The following is a 23,232-nucleotide window of genomic DNA, read 5'->3' as shown; positions in this document are numbered from 1 at the left end:
TCTTATGCAGAACGCCCCCAGTCACAGCCCCCTTGATGCTTAATGAATCATGTACAGCAGGGGTAGTCAATAGCCAGACCACGAGCCAAATCTGGACCTCCAGGCACTTTTGAATGGACCCCGAAATCTTGTTATGTACTTACTATCATTATTTTTTATTATTGTCTCTGACGTTTGGACCTTGACTGTACCTTGACCAAGAAATTTGGACCTTGCCAAAAAATAACTGACTACTCCTGCTACAGCAACAGACGAAGCAATGAAAGGTCCTTGCTGCTGTCCTTTTCCCCAGGCCAGGTCCAGTTTCTCTCCTAATACTCCTCATCCCTGCCCTGTTTTCCTGAGGAGCAGAAGTTCAACCTCACCAGATGCTCCTGATTAACTGAAAAAGATTCTGATCGGGTGCATGTCAGCAAGGTCTCTGGGGACATGGCTGGTACTCGGGACACCAATCAAATGGCAGAGACAGGGCTCGATGTCCACCCACCTCAGAGATCCAGCACCAGCAGCTGGGGGCAGGGGAAGAGAGGGGAGTGAGTCTGAGGGGCAAGAGGGCAATAAGCGGTAGAAACTGCACCGATGAGTCCACCCAATGTACAAGAAACAAAGGGGGGGTAGGGAGGGAGCTCCATGTTGGGCTGCGAGAATCGGCTGGGTCTGACTCACCCCGCTCTCCTGTGGGAAGGAGGGGAGGACAAGGCTGCCGTCAGGACCCAATGCTTGGCTCCTCAAGATGGACCATGGGAAGCATGACCCGGGGATGCTCTGTAACCCTGGGACTCCGGTGATTTCTCTATCCATTTCCATTTTGAATAAAATGCCCCTTACTTTCCAGCCTACAGTTAGATGGGGAGGGAGGCACCACACAGGAGAACACTCCTCCTCCAGGGCTCTGTGTGGGCAGCAGTTTCCGCTCTCTCAGCTACGTGAAGACATCCAGGTTCCACAGAAACCCCCCAAGCCAACACTGTGCGTTGGCACCGATGCTTTAACTGGACATGGCGAATTGCTTCTCCCAGCAATGCTCCTGTACAGCCTGCCTATTGCCAGCGGGTGGCCCATTGAATAGACCTAGTATCTCCAAATCAGATATCTCCAACTCTCCTACCTTTTACCTAGCTCCAGTGTAATGGAGGGAGGCTGGGGGACTCACCTGCTTCGAGTGCCATGGATGGCTTGAGGGCTGCCGCTGCCAGCCTGGCCATCATAGGTGAGATCAATCCTTTGCTGGCAGAGATCCTCTCCATAATGGATGCTGCTGGACCTGGAGAAGAGGTGGCTGTTCGCTCACTGGACCCTGAGACAGCTTGCAAGGGGGAATTGGCAGCAGTAGAGGATGCTGGATTTGTGCTGGAGGAACCAGCAGTCATTAGATTGGCTGAGCTGGCGGGATGTGGTGTGGAGACCCGGCTGGGGATGATGGGGAAGTAGGAGCTGGCCGTTCCAGGAAGTGCTGAGTTGGCGAGCGCCAGGGCCAAAGGTATATTGCTGGGGAGGGCCTGGGAGAGCAGGCCGGAGATCTTGGTGGCCGGTGGCATGTTGTTGGTGGGCTTACAGGCCTGAGAGGAGGCGAGCTCAGCAGCGGAAGAAGGCGCAGCCGGGATGATCAGGGAGACGGAAGACTGCTGACTGGTAGGGGAGGCACTCAGGCTGGAGTTCTTAGAGCTCATGGCGGAGAAGTCAATGAGGTCATCGTTGCTGGACTCCTCCTGCTCATTATCCTTGGCTCCCAGGAGAGAGGTGGGGAGGCCCAACACCCCCGAGCTGCGGATGTGCCGGCGCTCATGCTTGCGCTTGTGGGAGGTCATCTGGCTGGTAGAGGTAAAGGTGAAGCCACAGCCCGCCCGAATACAGTGGAAGTGGTTAGTGGCCTTGCTGTAGACGCAGCCCTCGTACTTGCACTCCTCATACTTGTAGAACTTCTTGAAGCCATCCTTGGCATAGGCGTCGTCCTTGATGTGGTAGCTCTTGTGCTTCTCGATGTCGCACTTGTTCTTGAAAGTGAACGTACACCCGGGTCGCCTACAAGGGCACAGAAGAGGGTGGAAGGCTGTATGAGTTGGGAGCACCAAGGGGCTGCCACATCACTTGCTTCCTCGCTGGGATGAGGTTTGGAATCAGTATAAAGTACTGAGCCCTGGTAGCAAGAGGCCTCTTGGCCCCTCTTAGACTTGGCTTGGGATGCCAAGAAGGGTCTTTCCAGCCAAGGGAAGCAACGCTGCAACCAAGTACGAGAGCTGGGATAATGCCCCCACTCTGAAGACTAGCCAACAAAACAGAGGCAGGGATCCAGCCTCACCCACCAGCCATCCCAAACAGAACACGAGCCCAAGGCAGACTGAGGGTCATTCCTAGACATAAACATAGGCCCTAGCTGTGCCTTGATTTTCTCCCAAATGATTTGAGTGTCCAATGGAGTCATTGGAAGGGCACTCACGTAACTGAAAGCAGAGTTTGACCTTAAGCTAGGAGAGCTGGATGGCTGGTCTCTAGAGAGAACTCTGAAGTGCAAGTGCCATTAATACTATAACAGTACCCCTCAATGATGACCTTTCAAGCAAAGCTAGTGTGGTCTCTTTCTTGAGAGATTTCTATCATAGATTTCCCAATGGGCATACTTGCCTTGATTCATCAGGGAGAGATCAGTGTGTCTCCTACCACGAGAGCTCTCTCCAGATTATACCCACTCTGGAGTTTATGTCCTTTCAGGAAGATGCCTGGGAGGTTCATATCCAGAAAGGCCTTCCTGGTAGGTTGCCCCACTGTGTATAATCCTGAGCTTTATGACTTTTCAGAAAGAGGCCAGCAGATGTGCATCAATAACGTAGGATTTTTGCCCTCCCCCACCATCTCACCTGCAGTGGAAGTGAGTGGTTTTCTGCCCATAGAACTGGCAGTCCACGGTGCCACAGTCTTCTGTGGCTCGGAACCGCTGGAACCCATCGTTGATCAGCTGTGTGTTCTTCTTGTGGAAGTTTTCGTGGGTCATCACATCAGAGGTGCTGGTATAGACCTTGTTACAGCCCACCTGCCCAGGACCAAGGGAAAGAGACATCAGACCATCCCAGCAGCAGCTTACTGATTTATTATTAATACCAGCAGTAATAAACACACAAGCAACACAGAGACATTTTAATTGTATTTGTGCATTTCCCCTCAGTATTGAGTCATCGCTTTGGTTGCCAACCTAAGGACTGATGCTGCAAAGAGTCTAAGAAAAGCCCGAGTCTATGGGGATGAAAAAATTAGAACAGGAGAAGGAGGCAGAGAATTGGGGGAGATGTGGAGAGATTAAGGCTACTGCTCAGGGACAGAGCAGGGAGGGTCCTGTTCCTCAAAAGCGCTGGACAGACTGACAAATACTGTCATGACCCTTTGTCATCTTGGGAAGATTTGGAGAGACTTAGGGCTTCTACTCTAGCCCTTCACCTACTAGTGGAGCACTGGAGAGACTGGTGGTTACTCATCTGTTCATTTTCTCTCTCCAGGAGATGGGGTGGTGTAGAGCAAGCTGAACACAACTCTAGGGCCTGTTCTACTCTAGCTAGTCACAGACCAGAGTGGAAATCTGAGTCAGCTGGTCACCAGGAACCGGTGGCTTTTCCCCATCACCCCCCAACATCGTTTGCTCAATGATTTTAACTTTGTGCAGCGCGTGGGAATGGTGTGATGAGAACGGAATGCTGAAAACCTGCCTGCCCCCAGGCAAAGCGGGCAACTTTGCCATATTGAGTAAAAAACCAGTGGAATCTGAAAACGCCATCACCCCTGCTGAGCTGCTGACAGCGGGTTTTATTTTTTCCCTTTCTTCTTTTGCACAGTGTGTGCCAACGCCTGCACCATCTCAGAAGTGAAGAGAACGAAAACACCACCTCTCGGTTCAGCCCAGGTTGATTCAAACAGGCAATAACAAATACCCAGGGGGGAAAAAAAAAAAGGATCTCCAGCTATTTCCAATATAAAAGAGCCTCTCTCTCTCCACGCTGACACCTTGAAAAAAAACAGACCCTGTGCAGCATTAAAAAAAAGAATTAAACAAAAACCTCCTTAGGAATAATTTGCAATGCGGCTCTTGGTGTTAAAGCCTAAAAAATGTCAGTTTATATAAACAACTAACTGAATTTTATCCACACCAATTATGGACATAAAGAAAAAAAAACCATGAGGCGGATGGCACAAATCCTGCCATTTAAACAATATTCATTTTAATTGCAAGTTTATGTTCTGACACCTTTCCTGTAAGACACTGCTTACATGGTCATTGACTTTCTGGAAGGGAGTGGTCACAGGGCTAAATTACCCTTATATAGAGGCCTAGATAGGGGTCTTTATTGAACCTCGGAGTGGCTGCAGACTGAGAAATCTTGATTGCCCTTTAAAAATTAAATAATTTCCATCTTAGTCAATTCAGCAGGAAACTGAGCAAGGAAAATACAGGAGAAATAGCATTAAAATGCCCACAGCAGAGACCCAAATGGAACCCCAATTTCAGCAAAACACTAAGCACATGCTTAAGTCCTACCCTATTCAGGACAGCACTTAAGTGCCTGCCTAACATTAAGCTTGTGCTTAAGTCCCATTGACTTCAAAAGCTGACTTGACTTAAATATGTCCATCCCTATTCAATAAAGCATTTGGGCATGCATTGAAGACTCTCTGGCTTTACTGGGCCTTAAGCACATGCTTAACTGCTTTGCTGAATTGGAGTTTTATGATTGTAAAATAATCCAGGAAGTGGGACCTGAGATTTTAGAGTAGTAAAAACTTGTGAGGGTGTTTGATTATTTTCTGTGTGATTAAAAATTCCATTGCACATTGGTGTAGCAATGTTTTAGGTGCTGATTCAGTGTATCCCCATTCCTACCCTGCTTCAGAGCTGATCCCACTCTAAGAGATGGATAAAGTAAACAGGGTTCTAACTGCCTCTGGGCTAGAAAGGGATAAAGAGCTGAAAGTTTTGTTTATGTGGTAATTCCAATTCCTGTTACACCATGGTCAAAACACCATTTGCTCTTGAAATTTAATCACATTCCCAACGTAATGCCCAATATCTCTCAGAACTTCTCCTCTAGCAATGCTGGTGAGGAAGGCAGAGCTGAGGTTTGCTTCAAAGTGAGTACCATTAATATTTGATTGTCTTAGCAGCTGGCTACAAAGGAACTAAATCCAGTGCTAAAGGACAGATGCTGTGCCGAGAGAGGCCTTATATCAAGGGAGGCTGTGGCTGGTCAGATGGTCTGTTTGGGCACAGGCACTCTAGAGAGACTTCACCGCTTGTCCCGCTACCAGTCCCACAGAAAGGGATCATCTGTGTGGATAAGTCAGGTACAGAACAGAGGAGAAATCCTGAACCCCGCCACAAAACTAGAGCGTTGCCCTTCTTACAGATCAGGATTGTGCTTGGCAGGAGAAAGTCCATGCAAACGGGATATAGATTCTTCATAAAGGTGATTGAACCAGAAAGGACCACGAGAGGCTATATTTAAGCTATTTAGAAGTTCTCCCATAAAACAGTTTGCTGTAGGAGAGGCTCCTGTCCCCCCAAAAAGGAAAGTGTTGGGCTACCAGAACTTCAGGATCCTTTAGGTTTGCAACAGAAAGGGAATAGGTCAGGCCAGCTGGCTCTGGATTCTTCATTCTCCCTACAGCCCTGTCATCTTTTCCCCAGCCACGTTGCTGCCTGCTCCCCAGTCCAGCTGTGTTACCTGCATGCAATGGTAGTGTGTGCTTTTCCCATTCAGGTGACAGCCATGGTAGTACACACTGCAGTCATCCAAGGGGCTGAAGCGCATGAAGCCGTGCTGGAGGGAGTTATCACGTTTCTTGTGCATGTTGTAATGCCGAATCACATCCTGTTTACTAGTGAATCTCTGGGGAGACAGAGAGAAAGTGAGACACACACATGAAAGGGGTGGCTGAAGTGAGTATTCCTGGTTAACTTCCTTTATAAACCCCGTACACTGCGGATTTACAGTTCAGCCATACAATGCATTTGACACCCCATGAGGGTCAGGTTAGATTAAATGAGAAGTCTGTTTTTTGTTAAAGGGACAATATATGCAAACACAAACTGTTTCAGTAACTATAAGCCAGGAGTGAAAGATGCAATAGTCTCCACGTGGGCACCAATGATACTGCCAAGAACGACCTTGAGTGGATCACTGCAGACTACGTGGCTCTGGGAAGAAGGATAAAGGAGTTTGAGGCGCAAGTGGTCTTCTTGTCCATCCTCCCCGTGGAAGGAAAAGGCCTGGGTAGAGACCGTCGAATCGTGGAAGTCAACGAATGGCTACGCAGGTGGTGTCGGAGAGGAGGCTTTGGATTCTTTAACCATGGGATGGTGTTCCAAGAAGGAGGAGTGCTAGGCAGAGACAGACTCCACTTAATGAAGAGAGGGAAGAGCATCTTCACAAGCAGGCTTGCTAACCTAGTGAGGAGGGCTTTAAACTAGGTTCACCGGGGGAAGGAGACCAAAGCCCTCAGGTAAGTGGGGAAGTGGGATACCGGGAGGAAGCAGGAGCGCGCAAGAGGGCAGGGCTCCTGCCTCATACTGAGAAAGAGGGATGATCAGCGAGTTATCTCAAGTGCCTATACACAAATGCAAGAAGCCTGGGGAACAAGCAGGGAGAACTGGAAGTCCTGGCACAGTCAAGGAATTATGATGTGATTGGAATAACAGAGACTTGGTGGGATAACTCACATGACTGGAGTACTGTTATGGATGGATATAAACTGTTCAGGAAGGACAGGCAGGGCAGAAAAGATGGGGGAGTTGCACTGTATGTAAGGGAGCAGTATGACTGCTCAGAGCTCAAGTATGAAACTGCAGAAAAACCTGAGTGTCTCTGGATTAAGTTTAGAAGTGTGAGAACAAGGGTGATGTCGTGGTGGTAATCTGCTATAGACCACCGGACCAGGGGATGAAGCGGATGAAGCTTTCTTCCAGCAACTCATGGAAGTTACTAGATTGAAGGCCCTGGTTCTCATGGGAGACTTCAATCACCCTGATATCTGCTGGGAGAGCAATACAGCGGTGCACAGACAATCCAAGAAGTTTACGGAAAGGGTAGGGGACAATTTCCTGGTGCAAGTGCTGGAGGAACCAACTAGGGGCAGAGCTCTTCTTGACCTGCTGCTCACAAACCAGGAAGAATTAGTAAGGGAAGCTAAAGTGCATAGGAACCTGGGTGGCAGTGACCATGAGATGGTTGAGTTCAGGATCCTGACACAGGGAAGAAAGGAGAGCAGCAGAATATGGACCCTGGATTTCAGAAAAGCAGACTTTGACTCCCTCAGGGAACTGATGGGCAGGATCCCTTGGGAGAATAACATGAGGGGGAAAGGAGTCCAGGAGAGCTGGCTGTATTTTAAAGAATCCTTATTGAGGTAACAGGGACAAACCATCCTGATGTGTAGAAAGAATAGTAAATATGGCAGGCGACCAGCTTGGGCTTAACAGTGAAATCTTTGCTGATCTTGAACACAAAAAAGAAGCTTACAAGAAGTGGAAGATTGGACAAATGACCAGGGAAAAGTATAAAAATATTGCTCGGGGATGCAGGAGTGAAATCAAGAAGGCCAAATCACACCTGAAGTTGCAGCTAGCAAGAGATGTTAAGAGTAACAAGAAGGGTTTCTTCAAGTATGTTAGCAACAAGAAGAAAGTCAAGGAAAGTGTGGGCCCCTTACTGAATGATGGAGGCAACCTAGTGACAGAGGATGTGGAAAAAGCCAATGTACTCAATGCTTTTTTTGCCTCTGTCTTCACGAACAAGGTCAGCTCCCAGACTACTGCACTGGGCAGCGCAGCATGGGGAGGAGGTGACCAGCTCTCTATGGAGAAAGAAGTGGTTTGGGACTATTTAGAAAAGCTGGACGAGCACAAGTCCATGGGGCCGGATACGCTGCATCCGAGAGTGCTAATGGATTGCAGAGCCATTGGCCATTATCTTTGAAAACTCATGGCGATCCGGGGAAGTCCCGGACAACTGGAAAAAGACTAATGTAGTGCCCATCTTTAAAAAAGAGAAGAAGGAGGATCCTGGGAACTACAGGCCAATCAGCCTCATCTCAGTCCCTGGAAAAATCGTGGAGCAGGTCCTCAAGGAATCAATTCTGAAGCACTTAGAGGAGAGGAAAGTGATCAGGAACAGTCAGCATGGATTCACCAAGGGCAAGTCATGCCTGACTAATCTAATTGCCTTCTATGACGAGATAACTGGCTCTGTAGATGAGGGGAAAGCGGTGGACGTGTTGTTCCTTGATTTAAGCAAAGCTTTTGACACAGTCTCCCACAGTATTCTTGCCAGCAAGTTAAAGAAGTATGGGCTGGATGAATGGACTATAAGGTGGATAGAAAGTTGGCTAGATTGTTGGGCTCAACGGGTAGTGATCAATGGCTCCATGTCTAGTTGGCAGCCGGTATCAAGTGGAGTGCCCCAAGGGTCGGTCCTCGGACCGGTTTTGTTCAATATCTTCATAAATGATCTGGAGGATGGTGTGGATTGCACCCTCAGCAAGTTTGCAGATGACACTAAACTGGGAGGAGAGGTAGATACGCTGGAGGGTAGGGATAGGATACAGAGGGCCCTAGACAAATTAGAGGATTGGGCCAAAAGAAATCTGATGAGGTTCAACAAGGACAAGTGCAGAGTCCTGCACTTAGGACGGAAGAACCCCATGCACCGCTACAGACTAGGGACCGAATGGCTCGGCAGCAGTTCTGCAGAAAAGGACCTAGGGGTTACAGTGGACAAGAAGCTGGATATGAGTCAACAGTGTGCCCTTGTTGCCAAGAAGGCCAATGGCATTTTGGGATGTATACGTAGGGGCATTGCCAGCAGATCGAGCGACGTGATCGTTCCCCTCTATTTGACATTGGTGAGGCCTCATCTGGATACTGTGTCCACTTTTGGCCCCCACACTACAAGAAGGATGTAGAAAAATTGGAAAACGTCCAGCGGAGGGCAACAAAAATGATTAGGGGACTGGAACACATGACTTATGAGGAGAGGCTGAGGGAACTGGGATTGTTTAGTCTGCGGAAGAGAAGAAGGAGGGGGGATTTGATAGCTGCTTTCAACTACCTGAAAGGGGGTTCCAAAGAGGATGGATCTAGACTGTTCTCAGTGGTAGCTGATGACAGAATGAGGCGTAATGGTCAGCAGTGGGGGAGGTTTAGGTTGGATATTAGGAAAAACTTTTTCACTCGGAGGGTGGTGAAACACTGGAATGCGTTACCTAGGGAGGTGGTGGAATTTCCTTCCTTAGATATTTTTAAGGTCAGGCTTGACAAAGCCCTGGCTGGGATGATTTAGTTTGGGATTAGTCCTGCTTTGAGCAGGGGGTTGGACTAGATGACCTCCTGAGGTCCCTTCCAACCCTGATATTCTATGATTCTGTGTCCAAGATGTGCTTTGTGAAGCCTTGGACATGATTCTTCTGATATGATTTTAGCTGCTGCTCTCTGAAGAGCTGCTACAGCTGGAAAGGAAACCAGTGAACTATACCTGCTATAAATGACTAATCCCAGCTTTCAAATCATTCGTGTTAGGGGTTTGCAAGACATTGGCTACTAAATCCATGTCAAAAGGAAGAGGGGAAAAGGTACTTTGTTCGCCTACAGTGCCTTTTCCATCTAGAGCTCTCCAAGTGCTCTACAAACATCATTGAATTTTAGCTTCACAACCCCCCGGGACACAGGCTGGCTTTGTTAGAAAAAACAGCTTTATGGGGAAACTGGAGATACAGAGAGAAGTGACTTGCCCATGATCACACAGAAAGTCAGTGGCAGAGCTGAGAATTGACCCTAACTCTCCGTGTTCCATGCCAGAACCACCAGACCATCCCCTTCATCCTCTGCCTGCTTAAACTAAGGAACTGGTGCCCCATTATCAGTGCAAACAAAGTGCCTTTAAAATGAAGCTTTTCATTTTTATTTCCCACATATATTGATATTCAACGGTGAAGGTGTGAAAGGAAATCTGTTTAAAAAAAAATCAATAGCCATTTATTGTGAGGAGTGATTGAAAAACCTAGTATTCTAATATTTAGCAACTTTTCCAGCCTCCCTTTACAAGAGACAAATGATTATTGCTTCCACTCTGTACTCCTATAATATCAATCCTGATCATTCCATTGGTATTGGCAAGGGGATATATGGATATGGATTTCAGTAGGAAGCCCGCAGAGGCTAGAAGTACTATTTCCCATGGTGTACGTACAGGATTCCCATTGCCAATCACCGTTCATTTGTGCCCATTTATTACAGAGCGTTACTTATTATAAACTATATCTCAGCCATAAAATAATTTGCATTTTAAAAAGCAGCCTAAATCCTTATTCCCCTGTGAGACCAGCCAAGCAGCTCCTGGACTCCTTGGGAAATAATCATGAGGCCAATCATAATAATAGGTTTTTCTGTCTTTCCATCCTTTGTGTCCCCCCTGCTCTCTGTGCACAGAGACCTCTGTGCTGTGATTGAGAGCTCTCCATCTGATTGGTTTCAGAGTAGCAGCCGTGTTAGTCTGTATTCGCAAAAAGAAAAGGAGGACTTGTGGCACCTTAGAGACTAACAAATTTATTTGAGCATAAGCTTTTGTGAGCTACAGCCCACTTCATCGGATGCATCCATCTGATCGTCCCTCTCTGGGTCACTAGCAACATCCCAAGGAAAAACCCCAGTCTGATCAACTGAAACCTGAAGTCGAACAGAGTGGAGTCAAACTGGTTTCCCTTGCTGTGGTCAGACTCATTCCCCCAAGACCAAAGTGCCTCCTTGGGCTGGATGCAGAGTAGAGGCAAACTCTGGGATTTCCCCCCATCCCTACACACAGTCTGACCACAGAGAGGGCAGAGCCATGCTCACAGACCTGGAAAGAGGGTAAACAAACACGGCACGTGACTCAGAGCTGGCTTAATGTTGCTATCCTGGCAATTCTCCCAGCAATTACTGCACATGCCCCTTCCCCCACCCTCTCCCCAACCATAGATCCAAGGCTGCTGCTGGTCTTATTGGGTGTTTTGTTGCTGCTACTGCTCTCATGTTGCATGGACAACCTCAGAGACAGACTGACAGACAGCATTCCCTATTTTCAGGCAAAATTTATAACATAGCTAAATTTATCTTCTTGGCAACGCTGGTGTAAATCTGAACTCCTCTGACTTTAGCTGAGCCAGATCCTGCTCTTGGTTACACTGGTGTAAATCTGGAGTAAACCCACTGATTTAAATTAAGCTAGATTCTGCTCTCAGTTATAGTGGTGCGTACCTGGAATAACACCACTGAGTTCAGCAGGGTTAGGCTATTGTAACTGGGAACAGAATTTGACTCCAATAGTTCCAAATTGTATCTCCCCCTCTTCCCAGGACATGGAGAAAGCAGATGATCTGTTTCATGATGGAGTTCTGTAGGCTGTATCCCTTGACAGTAAGGACAGGCAATGGGATCTGGCAGTTCATGTTCACCCCGTTTACCTGATAGTTGCACTCCGGATCGAGGCAGTGGTAATGTTCCCGGTACTGGTATGCACAGTGTATGTGTCCGCAGTGCTGACTCCCAGAGAACCTGGCAACACAGGCAAGAAAAAGAATGAAACTGATGCTCTTTGAGGATGGTAACTGCAAATCAAGGTGCAAGTGAAACAAGTATGGCCTTCCCCCTGTCCTCCTGCAGCGTGGTCTACACTTATCCGTCACCAGAGTGTACCGAGGAGACAAAGATTCCTATTCTTTCGGCCCCCAGGGGAAATGCAATTCTTCAGTGCTACTGAGCTGAAGGAAAGAGGGTCCCCTTCCAGTCAGAAGCCCCATTTCTAACGAGGTTTTATATCATTACATCCCAAGCCAATATCATTGCTCAGCTCTTTGAAATTGACCTTATTCTCATCCCGCCCCATTGGATCACTCCTGAGTCTGGTGAGCGTCTTGCTGCTACTCCCAAAATGCAGGGATGCAAAGTCTTGAAACATCATTTTCCAAGAAATCACAGAAGATCTCAGACACAAAGTCCATTGGAACCTGATCAATATTTCCCCTCCACCCGTAGCTAAACATCCTTCCCCCACTGTCCTATTCCTGCCCGTCCTGAGTCGAGGACCAGAATCTAGGACATCAGATCGAGGGAGCCATGAAGAAAGCACTACCACAGTATTCTCAGGCAAAAGCCAGCACACCAGAATAAGGTGCAAAAGAAAACAGAGGAGAAGGCCTGAGGGCTGCAGAAAGGTTGCAGATGGGTGTGCGGTTCTCGGCTCCTTTGGAGCAGAAAGACTAAAGGATTGCAAAGGCCACTTGTTGCAGCAGGAGAGAGATGGGGAATAAGCTGTAATGTGCCATATTTGCATTTCAATTAAGCAGGGTGCCAGCAGCTGCTTTTCCGCTACACCATAAAAAAAAGGTGATTTTTTCTTCTGCCTCACTGAGAGTTGAAGAGCGGCATACTTGAAATTAGAGTGTCTCACGGCGGCACAAAACAAGATAATAAATGGGGGTTACTTACACTTTTGGAAGGGGGAAGAGAGAAACACGCGATTTTCCTTCTGCAGGCTCATCTCTAGGGGGCAAATCCTGCCTCCTCTGTGCCCACAGAGAGCCCAAGGAGAAACGAAACCGGTGCTCTGAGTGTGTTTAACGACCCTGCCCAACTGTCTGGGGGACTGAAGTCCTCTCTCTACAGAACAGGGCAGCAGCACTGCAAGCTTCCCCCAAGCACTGTGCTCCAGTCTGTTGTCCTGCAGGAGGCCCTCCCCAGGGGTAAGATAGAAGTATCCATGGCCCAGTCAGTCCTTGGCCTCTGCTGAGACTGCCAACACAAAGCAGGGGGTGGTAGGTGTAGGTTTTGTGACACTTGCCATGGAATAAGGCCCACCAATTCCTATCACAGGAGTCACAGAACAGTCGTCGCAGAGCAACAGCTCCCAGTCAATACCTGGGCAGGATTTGAACCTGTGACTTTGCAGAGAGAGGCTGCTCAGCCGACTACCAGCCCTGAGCCACACACCCTCCATTCCCACCTTCTGTGACTCAAACAAGGCTGTTCCTCTCCTTGGTAATTGGTCACTCTGGAGTTTCTGTTTGGGTATGAGAGGAGAGATGGTCCTAGCCAAAGCTTTAAAGGCACAATACCAGTCTGGCCTACTGAAGTCATAGAATCCTAGAAATGTTGGACTGGAAGGCACCTTGAGAAGTCATCGAGTCCAGCCGCCTGCACTGAGACAGGACCAAGCAAATCTAGACCATCCCTGACAGGTGTTTGTCCAACCTGTTCTTAAAAACCTCCAGTGATGGGGATTCCTTGGAACCTCCCTTGGAAGCCTATTCCAGAGCTTACCTACCCTTAGAGTTAGAAAGTTTTTCCTAACATCTAACCTAAATCTCCCTGGCTGCAGATTAACCCCATTACTTCTTGTCCTACTCTTCACTGGACACAGAGAACAATTGATCACCTCTTTATAACAGCCCTATTGAAGATTATTATCAGGTCCCCCTCAGCCTTCTTTTCTCAAGACTAGATATGCCTTGTTTTCTTTAACCTTTCTGCATACGTCAGGTTTTCTAATCCTTTTATCATTTTTGTGGCTCTCTCCCAGACTCTCTCCAATTTATCCACATCTTTCCCAAAGTGTGGCACCCAGAACTGGACTCAGCGATGCCAAGTACAGTGGAACAATTACCTCCCGTGTCTTACACACGATACTCCTGTTAATGCACCTCAGAATATTAGCCTTTTTCGCAACTGCATCACACTGTTGACTCATCAATTTGTGATCTACTAGAACCCCCAGATCTTTTCCAGCAGTACTACCACCTCGCCAGTCATTCCCCATTCTGTAGATGTGCATTTGATTTTTCCTTCCTAAGCACAGGACACTTTGCACTTATCTTTATTGCAGTTCAGTGGACTCTCCCAGGGTGCCCTGGGCAATGGCCCCAGGCGGGAAACTTGCCACATGATGTGATATGTGAGGGAAGAGAAGTCTGATGCCAGAGTCCATTTTGGGTGGCGAGTGCATCAGCTGGCTCCCAGGAGGGGAGAGAGAACTGCATAGTGACACTGTCAGAGGGAAAAGCTGAGGATGAGCTTGTACATGGCGGATGGTAAAGATGGGAACTCTCAAAGAGCCTGGGGAAAGCAAGGGTGAAAAACCCACCCATGGGGAGGGAAGAAGAAAATGGAGACAGGGGAGAGCTGCTGGTGTGGGTGCAGTGACTCAATATGAAAAAAATTGGGTGCACAGTCATGAGCTTAAGATGCCGTTTGGGTGTCACAACAGATGAGGAGTCAGAGTATTAACGGGGTGCTGGGTCCAGCGGGCACTTGCTGTAGGATGGATTGGCTACACCAAAAGGGAAGGGAGTAAATGGCTGAGGGATGCATAGAGTTGTGGACCTCTCTGCTCTCACAACTGCTGTGCTGCCACTTTAAACTGGTGTCCTGTTGGAATCCCAGGGGCACGAGGGGTGCTGCACAGCACAGGCGGCTGTGGCTTTCAGACACAGAGGATTGGGTACACATGCCAGAGCTGTCAGTGGGTAAACCTAGCTTGCAGAAGGAAAGGGGCAGGTGTCTGAGGAGGGGAAGAAGCCCCTCCAGAAGCCAGAATAATAGAAGGAAGATGCAGCCTGAGTATGTGGCAAGGTCAGCAGAGAGGAGGTAATCTACAGAATGAAACAAGGAATGCAGAAGTCTAAAGGAAAGAGAAGAGAGAGGAGGAAACCTCTAGGGAGGTTTCTTCTCCCCACCTCACTTCACAGGGCAATACAGTCGCTCAGAATGGGGAAGATTGCTAAGATGCCCCAGGCTGCAAGTGCAACAAGACTGGGAAGTAAGCAAAGGACAGGGAGTGCTCTCCTCTCCTGGGAGTCTCTGGCACCAGGGCTTAGCTGAGACATGGCAGAGACAGAAAATCAATTGGGGGGTAAATCCAAGGGTTTTTAGAGGAGGGAAAAGGGAGGTGTCAGGGAGAGTGAGACCAGAGATGCTGAATGGACTCCAGGTGGGCGACATTTGTTCTGGCTCCAGTTGTTCCCACAAATGAACTATGAAGCGTTGGATGTGGCTGGGCAACGGGATGAGGCAACAGCCCAAAATCAGACTGTGAATGACTAGCAAGTAGGAGATTACCCTTTGCTTGGGGCTGGTGTGGAAGCCAGGAGTGTCTCAGCGTGTGGTGATGAAGTGATAAGATGGAGGGTAGTTATGCCATGAAGGCTAGTTTTGAGTAAGCCTCTCTCAATAATGATGGCTGAAGAACAGCTGGCCATCATGGACAGAGAAGGGAAACAAGAAAGGAGGAGAGAGACTAAAACATGGATGTCCCATTAAATAAAATGCCTGCATCTAGGTAGGGTAAGAGAACATATTTCTTTGAGGAAAAATTAATATGATTCCTAATATTCCTAATTATGTATCTGGAACCTAGATATTACAGTGATGAGAGCTTAAGAAATGTCATATGATTGATGGATAGATAGATATATTGATCAATCACAGGCTCTCAATCTGGAGGTCAGGACCCCCGTAGTGGGTCTCAATCAGATCCAGGGGGTCACAAGCACCCTCTCTTTATGTATGGCTAGATTGAACGGGGAGGAGGAGTGTCACATGATGGAAAAAGTTAAGAGTCAGTGGATTAGATAGATACCAGTACAGAGAATGTCTACCATAGATGGGGGGAGGGATAGCTCAGTGGTTTGAGCACTGGCCTGCTAAACCCAGGGTTGTGAGTTCAATCCTTGAGGGGTCCATTTGGGATCTGGGGCAAAAATTGGAGATTGGTCCTGCTTTGAGCAGGAGGGAGTTGGACTAGATGACCTCCTGAGGTCCCTTCCAACCCTGATATTCTATGATTCTATACCTTAGACAGCTGGACAGACTGATGGGTAGATATAGATACAACAGGTAGACAGGTAGAAAAAAATACCTGAGATAAATCAGATAAGATACTTGTAGACAAACCTGTACAGAAGATACTTGTAATTCTACAGGTAAATTACACAGACAGCTGAAAGACTGTCCTGTGGACATGTCTCCTCTCAGTCACAACAGAACGGATCACTACCTATCATTAGCAATCGCATAGCATCCCTGTGGCAGCTACAGCAATTGCTTCCACAGAAAAGTAGCATTAGGAGGGTACACATGTATTTTGGGCTGTCTTTTAGTGCAAGTTAGTAGTGGGATATAAGTAGGAACAGCCAGCACCAAGTGACACAGCCAGCTCTCTGCAGACCACCAGCAGCTGCTCCACAGACTACAATTGAGCACATAAGAAAGAAAGAAAGAAAGATCTGCAATCGGCAATAAGGGAAAAGCTGGAAAAGGGATAATCAAGACAATGAATTTTACTGAGCATATTGTGGAGGAATGTGGAAGAGCTGGAGAGCTTGAAATGGATAAAGCAGCGGAGGGAAGGGGACTCAGAGAGGAAACATTCAAAGATAAATTACCATCTGCTCAAGGGTTCCACATGTCACCCAGCACTAAAAAGACTAGGACTGCACATGAGAAAAGGCATGAGAGAGAAGCAAGAAAGGGCAGATAGGAATGAAGGATAAAACAAAGGGATAGGTAGGATGGAGGAGGGGGTGCAGGAGGGAATGATAAGGGGACAGGATAGGAGGAGGGATAAAAGAACCAAAAGTTTCAGATTGCCAGACCATGCAGCAAAGCTGAGTTGGAGGATGAAAGGGAGCCGGGGCAAAGAGCAGTAATAAATAAGGCATTTCTGAAGTACATAAGGAAGAGGAGGTCAATTGTGGAGACAGCAGGGCCTTCAGGAGATGGAAAGGGGACTTAATTGACAGAGGAGATAGACACTGCTAAAAAATTAAATGACTTCCTTGCCTCAGCATTCACAAAGGGAGATGGGGACAGATGCCAGAAACAGACATGCCTTTCCCAGGGGATGGAGAAGAAATACTGCAGAAAATCAGGATCACGCCAGAACAGGTGATTGAGAAATTGGAACAAACCTTAGCAGCAGTGGAGAAACAAACCAAAAGGCAAACAATGATGCTGGGCTGCATAAACAAAGGCATGGAACAGGAAGGAGAAGAAACGAGGCCAACCCTATCTAAATGGGACTTGCCAGACTAGGACTGGAAAGGTGACTGCAGACCTGTCCACCTTGTCATTACACATGAACTGCTGCAACAGATCAGGCCCATAGGTCCATCCAGTCCAGAGTCCTGTCTCTGACAGTGGCTAGCGCCAGTAGCTTCAGAGGCAGGTGTAGGAAACACCACAGTTATAGGATACCCTGCTCACGGGGAAGATTTCCTCCCAGCCCTGTTGGTGAGACGGGAAAGGGAGACCAAAGGATAATGAGCGAGATGCAGGCCGGGAGAAGCCAATCTGCACTGTGGGGCAGAGAGGAGATGAAGACGGGACCTCACTGACATTCACGCACTTCACAAGTGAACAGAGCTGCCCACGAGGTTATTTGAGCAACAACCAGGGATGCTGAGTAAGGCTAAGGAAAGGGCAAGGCCCTAAAGGAATCCCACATCTGGCACGAGTAACTAGAGGCAGCGACAGGAGGAACTCTTGGGCTCAGCTTTACGAGAAGGAGCCAGACAAGTGCTGTAGTAATACTGGGGATGGCACTTCAGACTCCAGGCCTCCTTCCACCCTGGAGTTAATTATGCTACAGAAGTGTGTTTGTGTGTGTATGGAGGTGTCTGAAATAGGGGGAAGGGACGGGGAGAGTGTGGGGTGGGAAACTCATTGGATAACTGGGCTCTTTTTGGGAAGGTCGAGGCATGGCACTCTGAGGTACAGTGTGTTTTGGGGTCTCTGTTTTGGGGAATGAGGGCTAAGTGGACAGACAGGCAGAACTGTAGCTATGTTTCAATATTAAAAGGTTAGGCTCCTAAAGGGTTATATTCATCCTCTGCTTTTTCTGACACTTGCAATAGTTCAAAGCAATTAATTTTTAACGCACAGCATCTGTTTAGTTTTTCAAAACAGGAAAGCTTACACACCACACACTAACTTACACGCACACTCATGCACACACACACACGTACACACTTGCTAAGTTATACGCACTCAACCCCTGCTAATTTACAAGAGCACACATACATTTAAAACACACTCATATCCACATGCACACGCATACAATTCCATGCACACTGACGTGCAAACACACATATGCACAGGTATGCACTCACAGTCACAATTCCACACACACCTACTTGCAAACAGACGCACTTTGCACACACAGATACATATGTACACACATGTTCTCCCCCCCCCTTTTTGTTTCACTCCCTTGTTTTGCCAGCGGGAGCCAGTCCCAGATCTGGCAGGAGCTAGCAAGAAACACCAAGATAAATAAATAATAATAAAAATAATAAATAAAGTCATCAGTGTGCTTAGTGAGTGTTTACAGACTCATTACCCTGTAACGATGATGTGACAGGAGGAGGAAAAAACCCCACCTCAATTAAAAGGCAGGGGGATACCCACAGAAATAAATATTTAAGTAAGAGCTGCCAGAAGTACCATCTGCTCAGGCACTAATAAATAAAAGAAAAGAAAAGAAAAAGGAAAGAAAAGACCACAGAAAAAAAATTATAAATATACAGGATGGAAAAAGACCAACCCAGCCCAAACTAGCTAAGTATGTGGTTTTCTTTTGTTGTGTGAGACAATGGATTATCCCTGGGCAGCTTTTGGCAATGGCTTTGGCAAACTCATTAAGCTAATTGTGCAGCAAAGACACACTGTCCTCCCCCCTCACTTGTTTTAAAGTTTTAAACAGTTTTTAAAACCACGTGTAAATTAAAGGGAAGTGGCCAGGCTGCCAACGGGCAGCTTGCAAAGCTTTTTGTGCAGGAAGTGGTGTCCCAAAGCTGTCTTCTAGGCCTCCCTGGTGAACTGTCTGAGCCTGGGGAAAAAGGGGATGAGGAGGGGAGGTGTTTAAAGGGGTCCTTTGCTTGTGAGAGAAGCCGGGGATAAAGGGATGAATTCTCTCTGCTAAACCAGTGCAACCACACTGTTCTCCACGGAGCGTAGCCAAGAGGAGCTCTGTCTCCAGCTTCTTACTGTCCCCTCAATGCTCCACAGCTGCTGGCAGCGACAGAGGATGGAGGTTTGGTACCCAAGGAAGGAGCCAATTTCAGCTCTCATCAGCCCCCCTCTGCCTCTATCTAGGCAAACCTGGGCCTAAAACTCTGACCAGGTACCCAGTTCTCCCTAGAGCAAGTGAGCAGCCAGAGGCATTGCTGCTGGGGGACTGTGACTTGGTAATGGACTTGTCTTTTTCTGTCTTCCCATCTCGCCTTCCCTACTGCCCCTCTCACCTCCTACACCAGGGGTTAAGATAATGGAGATCGGGGGAGCACACCTCACCTTCTTCTCCCAGGGCTGGGGGAGCAGTCCTCCCCCACAGCTCTCCCTCTTCCTCAGCTGAAGGGAGAGCTCCCCATTCCTGCTTAACCACACCCATGGCTCACCCCAGGGAGCCTCCCTGCAGGCTCGATACCCTGGCACTGACAGGAGCAAACTTTTTGGTTTAATTTCTTGAGGTGAGGTTGGTTTGCCTGCTTTCCCTGAAGGATGTCAATTCTTATGCCACTCAAGGCCCTCTGCTTTCAGATCTGGCTCCCTGGCAGCAGAGGGGGAGGAGTCATCAGGCTTGGGTCAGGGGCTGATGGCACTGTTTAGGGCCAAGGATAGCATAGGCAGGTGCTGTGCAAACATTCCCTCCAGCTCTGCCAATGTCATTCACTTCTGATCTGCACCAGCTCCCTCTGCTATTCCAGCCCTGGGTTTCCCTGCAAAGCTCTGCCAATGCCCCTCACTCCTGTCCTGCAGCCCCCCTTCCTGTTCCAGACCAGAGCCTGTGCACAGCTCTGGCACACTGCTCCATCCTGCACCCTCATCCAGTGCTGGGTTTCTCTTGTGAAGAAGCTGCCACACAAGGCACTGGGTTAAGGCCCAAACTCTGCCCTGAAACACTTCTCCACTCTCTATGGGGTTAGCTAAGGAGTGTGGGGAGAAGAGAGCTCTCATGGGGTGGAGCCTTGGTTTGTTCTCAGCTCCCTGCATGCCTCCCCCAGCTACTACTGTCCAGAGGGGGGAACAGAGTCAGTGTGGATGTCGGAGGGAAATGGAAGACTCAGTGTCCATGACTGGTTTATACATTTCACCCGGACAGACAGACGAGACCCCACCCCCTCCATCCCATGCCCCCTCCCACCCAGCCTCCTCCCCAAGAAAGCCAAGGGATTTGCCTACCTGGCAATATATTTCTGGTAAATATTTACATCTTCGGTGACAGCTGGTTTGTCAGTGGGTAATCCGTTCCTAATGAGAAACACACAGGGCAGAGCTGGTTAGCAGGCAGTGTCAGGGCACAGTCCAAGCTCCTTGTCTCTCAGGCAGCACTGAGTGTGCCAGGGAAGAGGGCTCTGGGAACAGTAAGCAGCAGAGATATATGCCTGTGTAACCTCCCCCCATGCCCGTGTGCCCTCTCTTTCTCGGGGCACTGGACTCCTGCTAATGTAACCCACCTACCTCCCTTCCTGCAGGTCTCCTCTCCCCAGGGCTCGATTTCATTTCCTGAAGGGGCTGAGAAGACCTACCCTTAAATTATGCTCTTATAAACATCACATAGGCACCACTGGCTCTGTCTACACAAAACCAGTGGCTGAGTCAAAACACGGACCGCCCCACTCTGTTACAACAAGGCTCCAGTTTGTAAAGCAGGGAGACCTCAAAGACGTACTCCAACTGCGGAACCGCTGGAGAGCACGTGACTCTAGCACTGATCAGGGCACCGCGAGCACCGGTCTGCACTACAGAACGGATCCATGCTGTGACCATTTGAGAGGGTGCATTTATAACCTGGACTCCACAACATGGCTTTCACTGCATTCTCCACACATCCTGCCAGTAGCCCTGACAGCCCTCTTTGTCATGGGGCACCCAAACTCAATCACACCAGTTGGGCCGCAGATGTAGCTTTGTAATTAAAAATCAAACCCAAACTGCACCCAGGCATCACATTCGCTCCAACAGGCATCTTCCTTAAAACGTGGCCAGAAAGTACGTCTTGGTGGATGTTCTCCAGCAACAGAGAGAAAAAGTCACAGAACAGACCCACAGGCCTGGGCCCCAGCCTGCTAAAAACATGACGGCTGGTCTTAGAGAATTGGCTGATGAGAGAGTGGACTGCAATTGGACTTCCTCCTGCCTCCTTGGGCCCCTGATGGATGCATGGCAGCTCTGCATCTTGGTTAAACCAGGACACCTATAACTTGCACTGCAGTCATTTGAAGTCAGTACATGAGTTTCGCCCATGTTAACAGCATTAGGGGTTATAGAGTTCACCCCCTTGGCTTGTGTGTGTATGTGTGACAGCGAGGGGGTGATTCCCACAAGGGCGTTTGGTCCTGGAGGGGATTCTGAATGGAAGGCCAGGTCCCAGGTCACGTAATTAGCACCATCCTCACTAGCTCAGTTAATATTCTGTCTCCTGCACCCCTCTCAGCTCCTTGGGAGACTGCTCTGGATGCTTCACAGCCATCCTTCAAACCAACACAGGGACAGCACAGTTTGGGGGAGTCCCCAAGCTGGGAAGTGTAGCTCAGTCCCCTGCTGCGGTTGTGGGGGATAGAGGCTGTATTAGCATCCGAGGGACACTGAGCCAGAGCATGCCAAAATTTGGAGTGTGTCAACATCCCATCTACATGGCAGGGCTGCCTCAGGGAAAGGCAGAATGCTGGCACCCACCAAGCCTCGGTTACCCACAGGTGTGGTCAGCTGATGGGTGAGGGAGAAGCCTGATATTACTACTGGTGTGTGTCCAGTTCAGCTGCCATATGTGTCGAGACCAGAGGACAGAGAACTACCTCTACTCTGGTGGAAGTGGGTTCCCCAGGGAACGTACCTAGTGGGCACCAATTAGAGCCCTGAAGGAGGAGGAATCACAACCCCATGGAAACACCACCCCAAGCTACAAAGGATTAAATGCACCCGCAGGCACGTGTGTGTGTGAGAGAGAGCAGCTGGGAAGAAGCCTCAGTGCAAACCCCATTGCCAGCTGCACCCCTGTCAGCATTTCCCACCTCCCCCAGCCCCAGGAAGTCCTGTGGTTAGAGAAAGGATCATTGAGCCATTGTGAACCCCATCCGCCGCAGAAATGAAAGAGTGAGAGGGTGAGAGAAAGGAAATAAAACCGGGATCCTAAGGAGAAGCAAAAGCAAAGCAGGGTTGGTGAGCAGCCCCTGGGTGAAGCTCCAGAATGCCCAACACACATGGGTATGGGAGCAGAGATATCAAAGGGGTGTCCGGGTGTCCTTGAGACTCTTGATTGGCTTCCTCTGTCAAGGAGCCGCAGACCTGGGGATTGATCATGATAAGGTGCTGTGCATATATACATATTTATAATCCAGTGTTCATAACAACAGCCACCCCTACCTGCCGTCTGGAGCAAGAGACACCAATGAACCCAGGAGAGAAAGAGAGCGAGTGAGAGCTCAGTAACGAGGCATTTACAACAGGCTCTTGGCACAGCTGGGAGACTTGCACCACGGGGGCAGGCGTGGGCTCCACAGCACAGCCAGCAAAGTGGATAATGCTATCATCTAATGAAACAATGTGCCACAAAACAGACAGGGCATTTTGGGGTGGTTAAAGGGCTCCCCAGATTGGGGGCCGGGTGAATTTAGCTGCAACTGATAACAAACCTTTGCCCTTTTCCATACACTTAAACCATAGGAACCGAAAGCTGTTTGCAGACAGTAATGTATTAATCTGTGCCACACAGGAGATAGATATCATTACCCCTGCCTTACACACAGGGAAACTGAGGCATAGGGGAGGGTGACTTGCTTGAGATTGCATAGCGCAACTTTGTCATACTCAGAGAAACAACTCAAGTCTCCTGGCTCCAGGCCTATACACTGACCACAAGATCAGCCTTCCTCTCTACAGGGATGAGGCAGCTGGGTGGACTCAATAGGATCTATCATCCCACAACACGTGGCACGTAGGTGCTGGCCCTGCTACCAATGACCCAAGGGGACTCCTGGCTGACAAAAAACAGACCGATGCACTGAACAGGCTGTACAGACACAGGGGCTGACATCAGAAAGTCAATTCAGAAACGTCCCAACTGAGTTCCACAACCCAAAGCTATTGGTGCTTAAACCAGTGGAAAGGCAGGAGGGCCAGAACGCAGGGGCCTCTCCCCTCAGCTGCCACAGAGGTCTCTGTGGTGA

General features: G+C 48.7%; 1 protein-coding gene across 6 annotated transcripts in view; it reads right to left on the bottom strand.

The window, feature by feature from the left end:
* Nucleotides 1-23,232, bottom strand: part of CASZ1 (castor zinc finger 1) — a 271,047-nt gene that overhangs the window by 36,024 nt on the left and 211,791 nt on the right. For 5 of the 6 annotated variants that reach the window (XM_075121162.1, XM_075121165.1, XM_075121163.1 and 2 more), the window contains 5 exons: nt 20,246-20,314; nt 11,476-11,566; nt 5,706-5,870; nt 2,856-3,028; nt 1,154-2,022 (listed from right to left, as the gene is read on the bottom strand). In XM_075121162.1, coding sequence (XP_074977263.1) covers nt 1,154-2,022; nt 2,856-3,028; nt 5,706-5,870; nt 11,476-11,566; nt 20,246-20,314 — 1,367 coding nt within the window. The remainder of the gene's footprint in view (nt 1-1,153; nt 2,023-2,855; nt 3,029-5,705; nt 5,871-11,475; nt 11,567-20,245; nt 20,315-23,232) is intronic. The other variant, XM_075121164.1, reaches the window with a different exon arrangement.

The sequence above is a fragment of the Caretta caretta genome, chromosome 18, assembly GCF_965140235.1.
Source record: "Caretta caretta isolate rCarCar2 chromosome 18, rCarCar1.hap1, whole genome shotgun sequence".
Classification (NCBI taxonomy): Eukaryota; Metazoa; Chordata; order Testudines; family Cheloniidae; genus Caretta; species Caretta caretta.
This window is presented reverse-complemented; position numbering and strand designations above follow the sequence as displayed.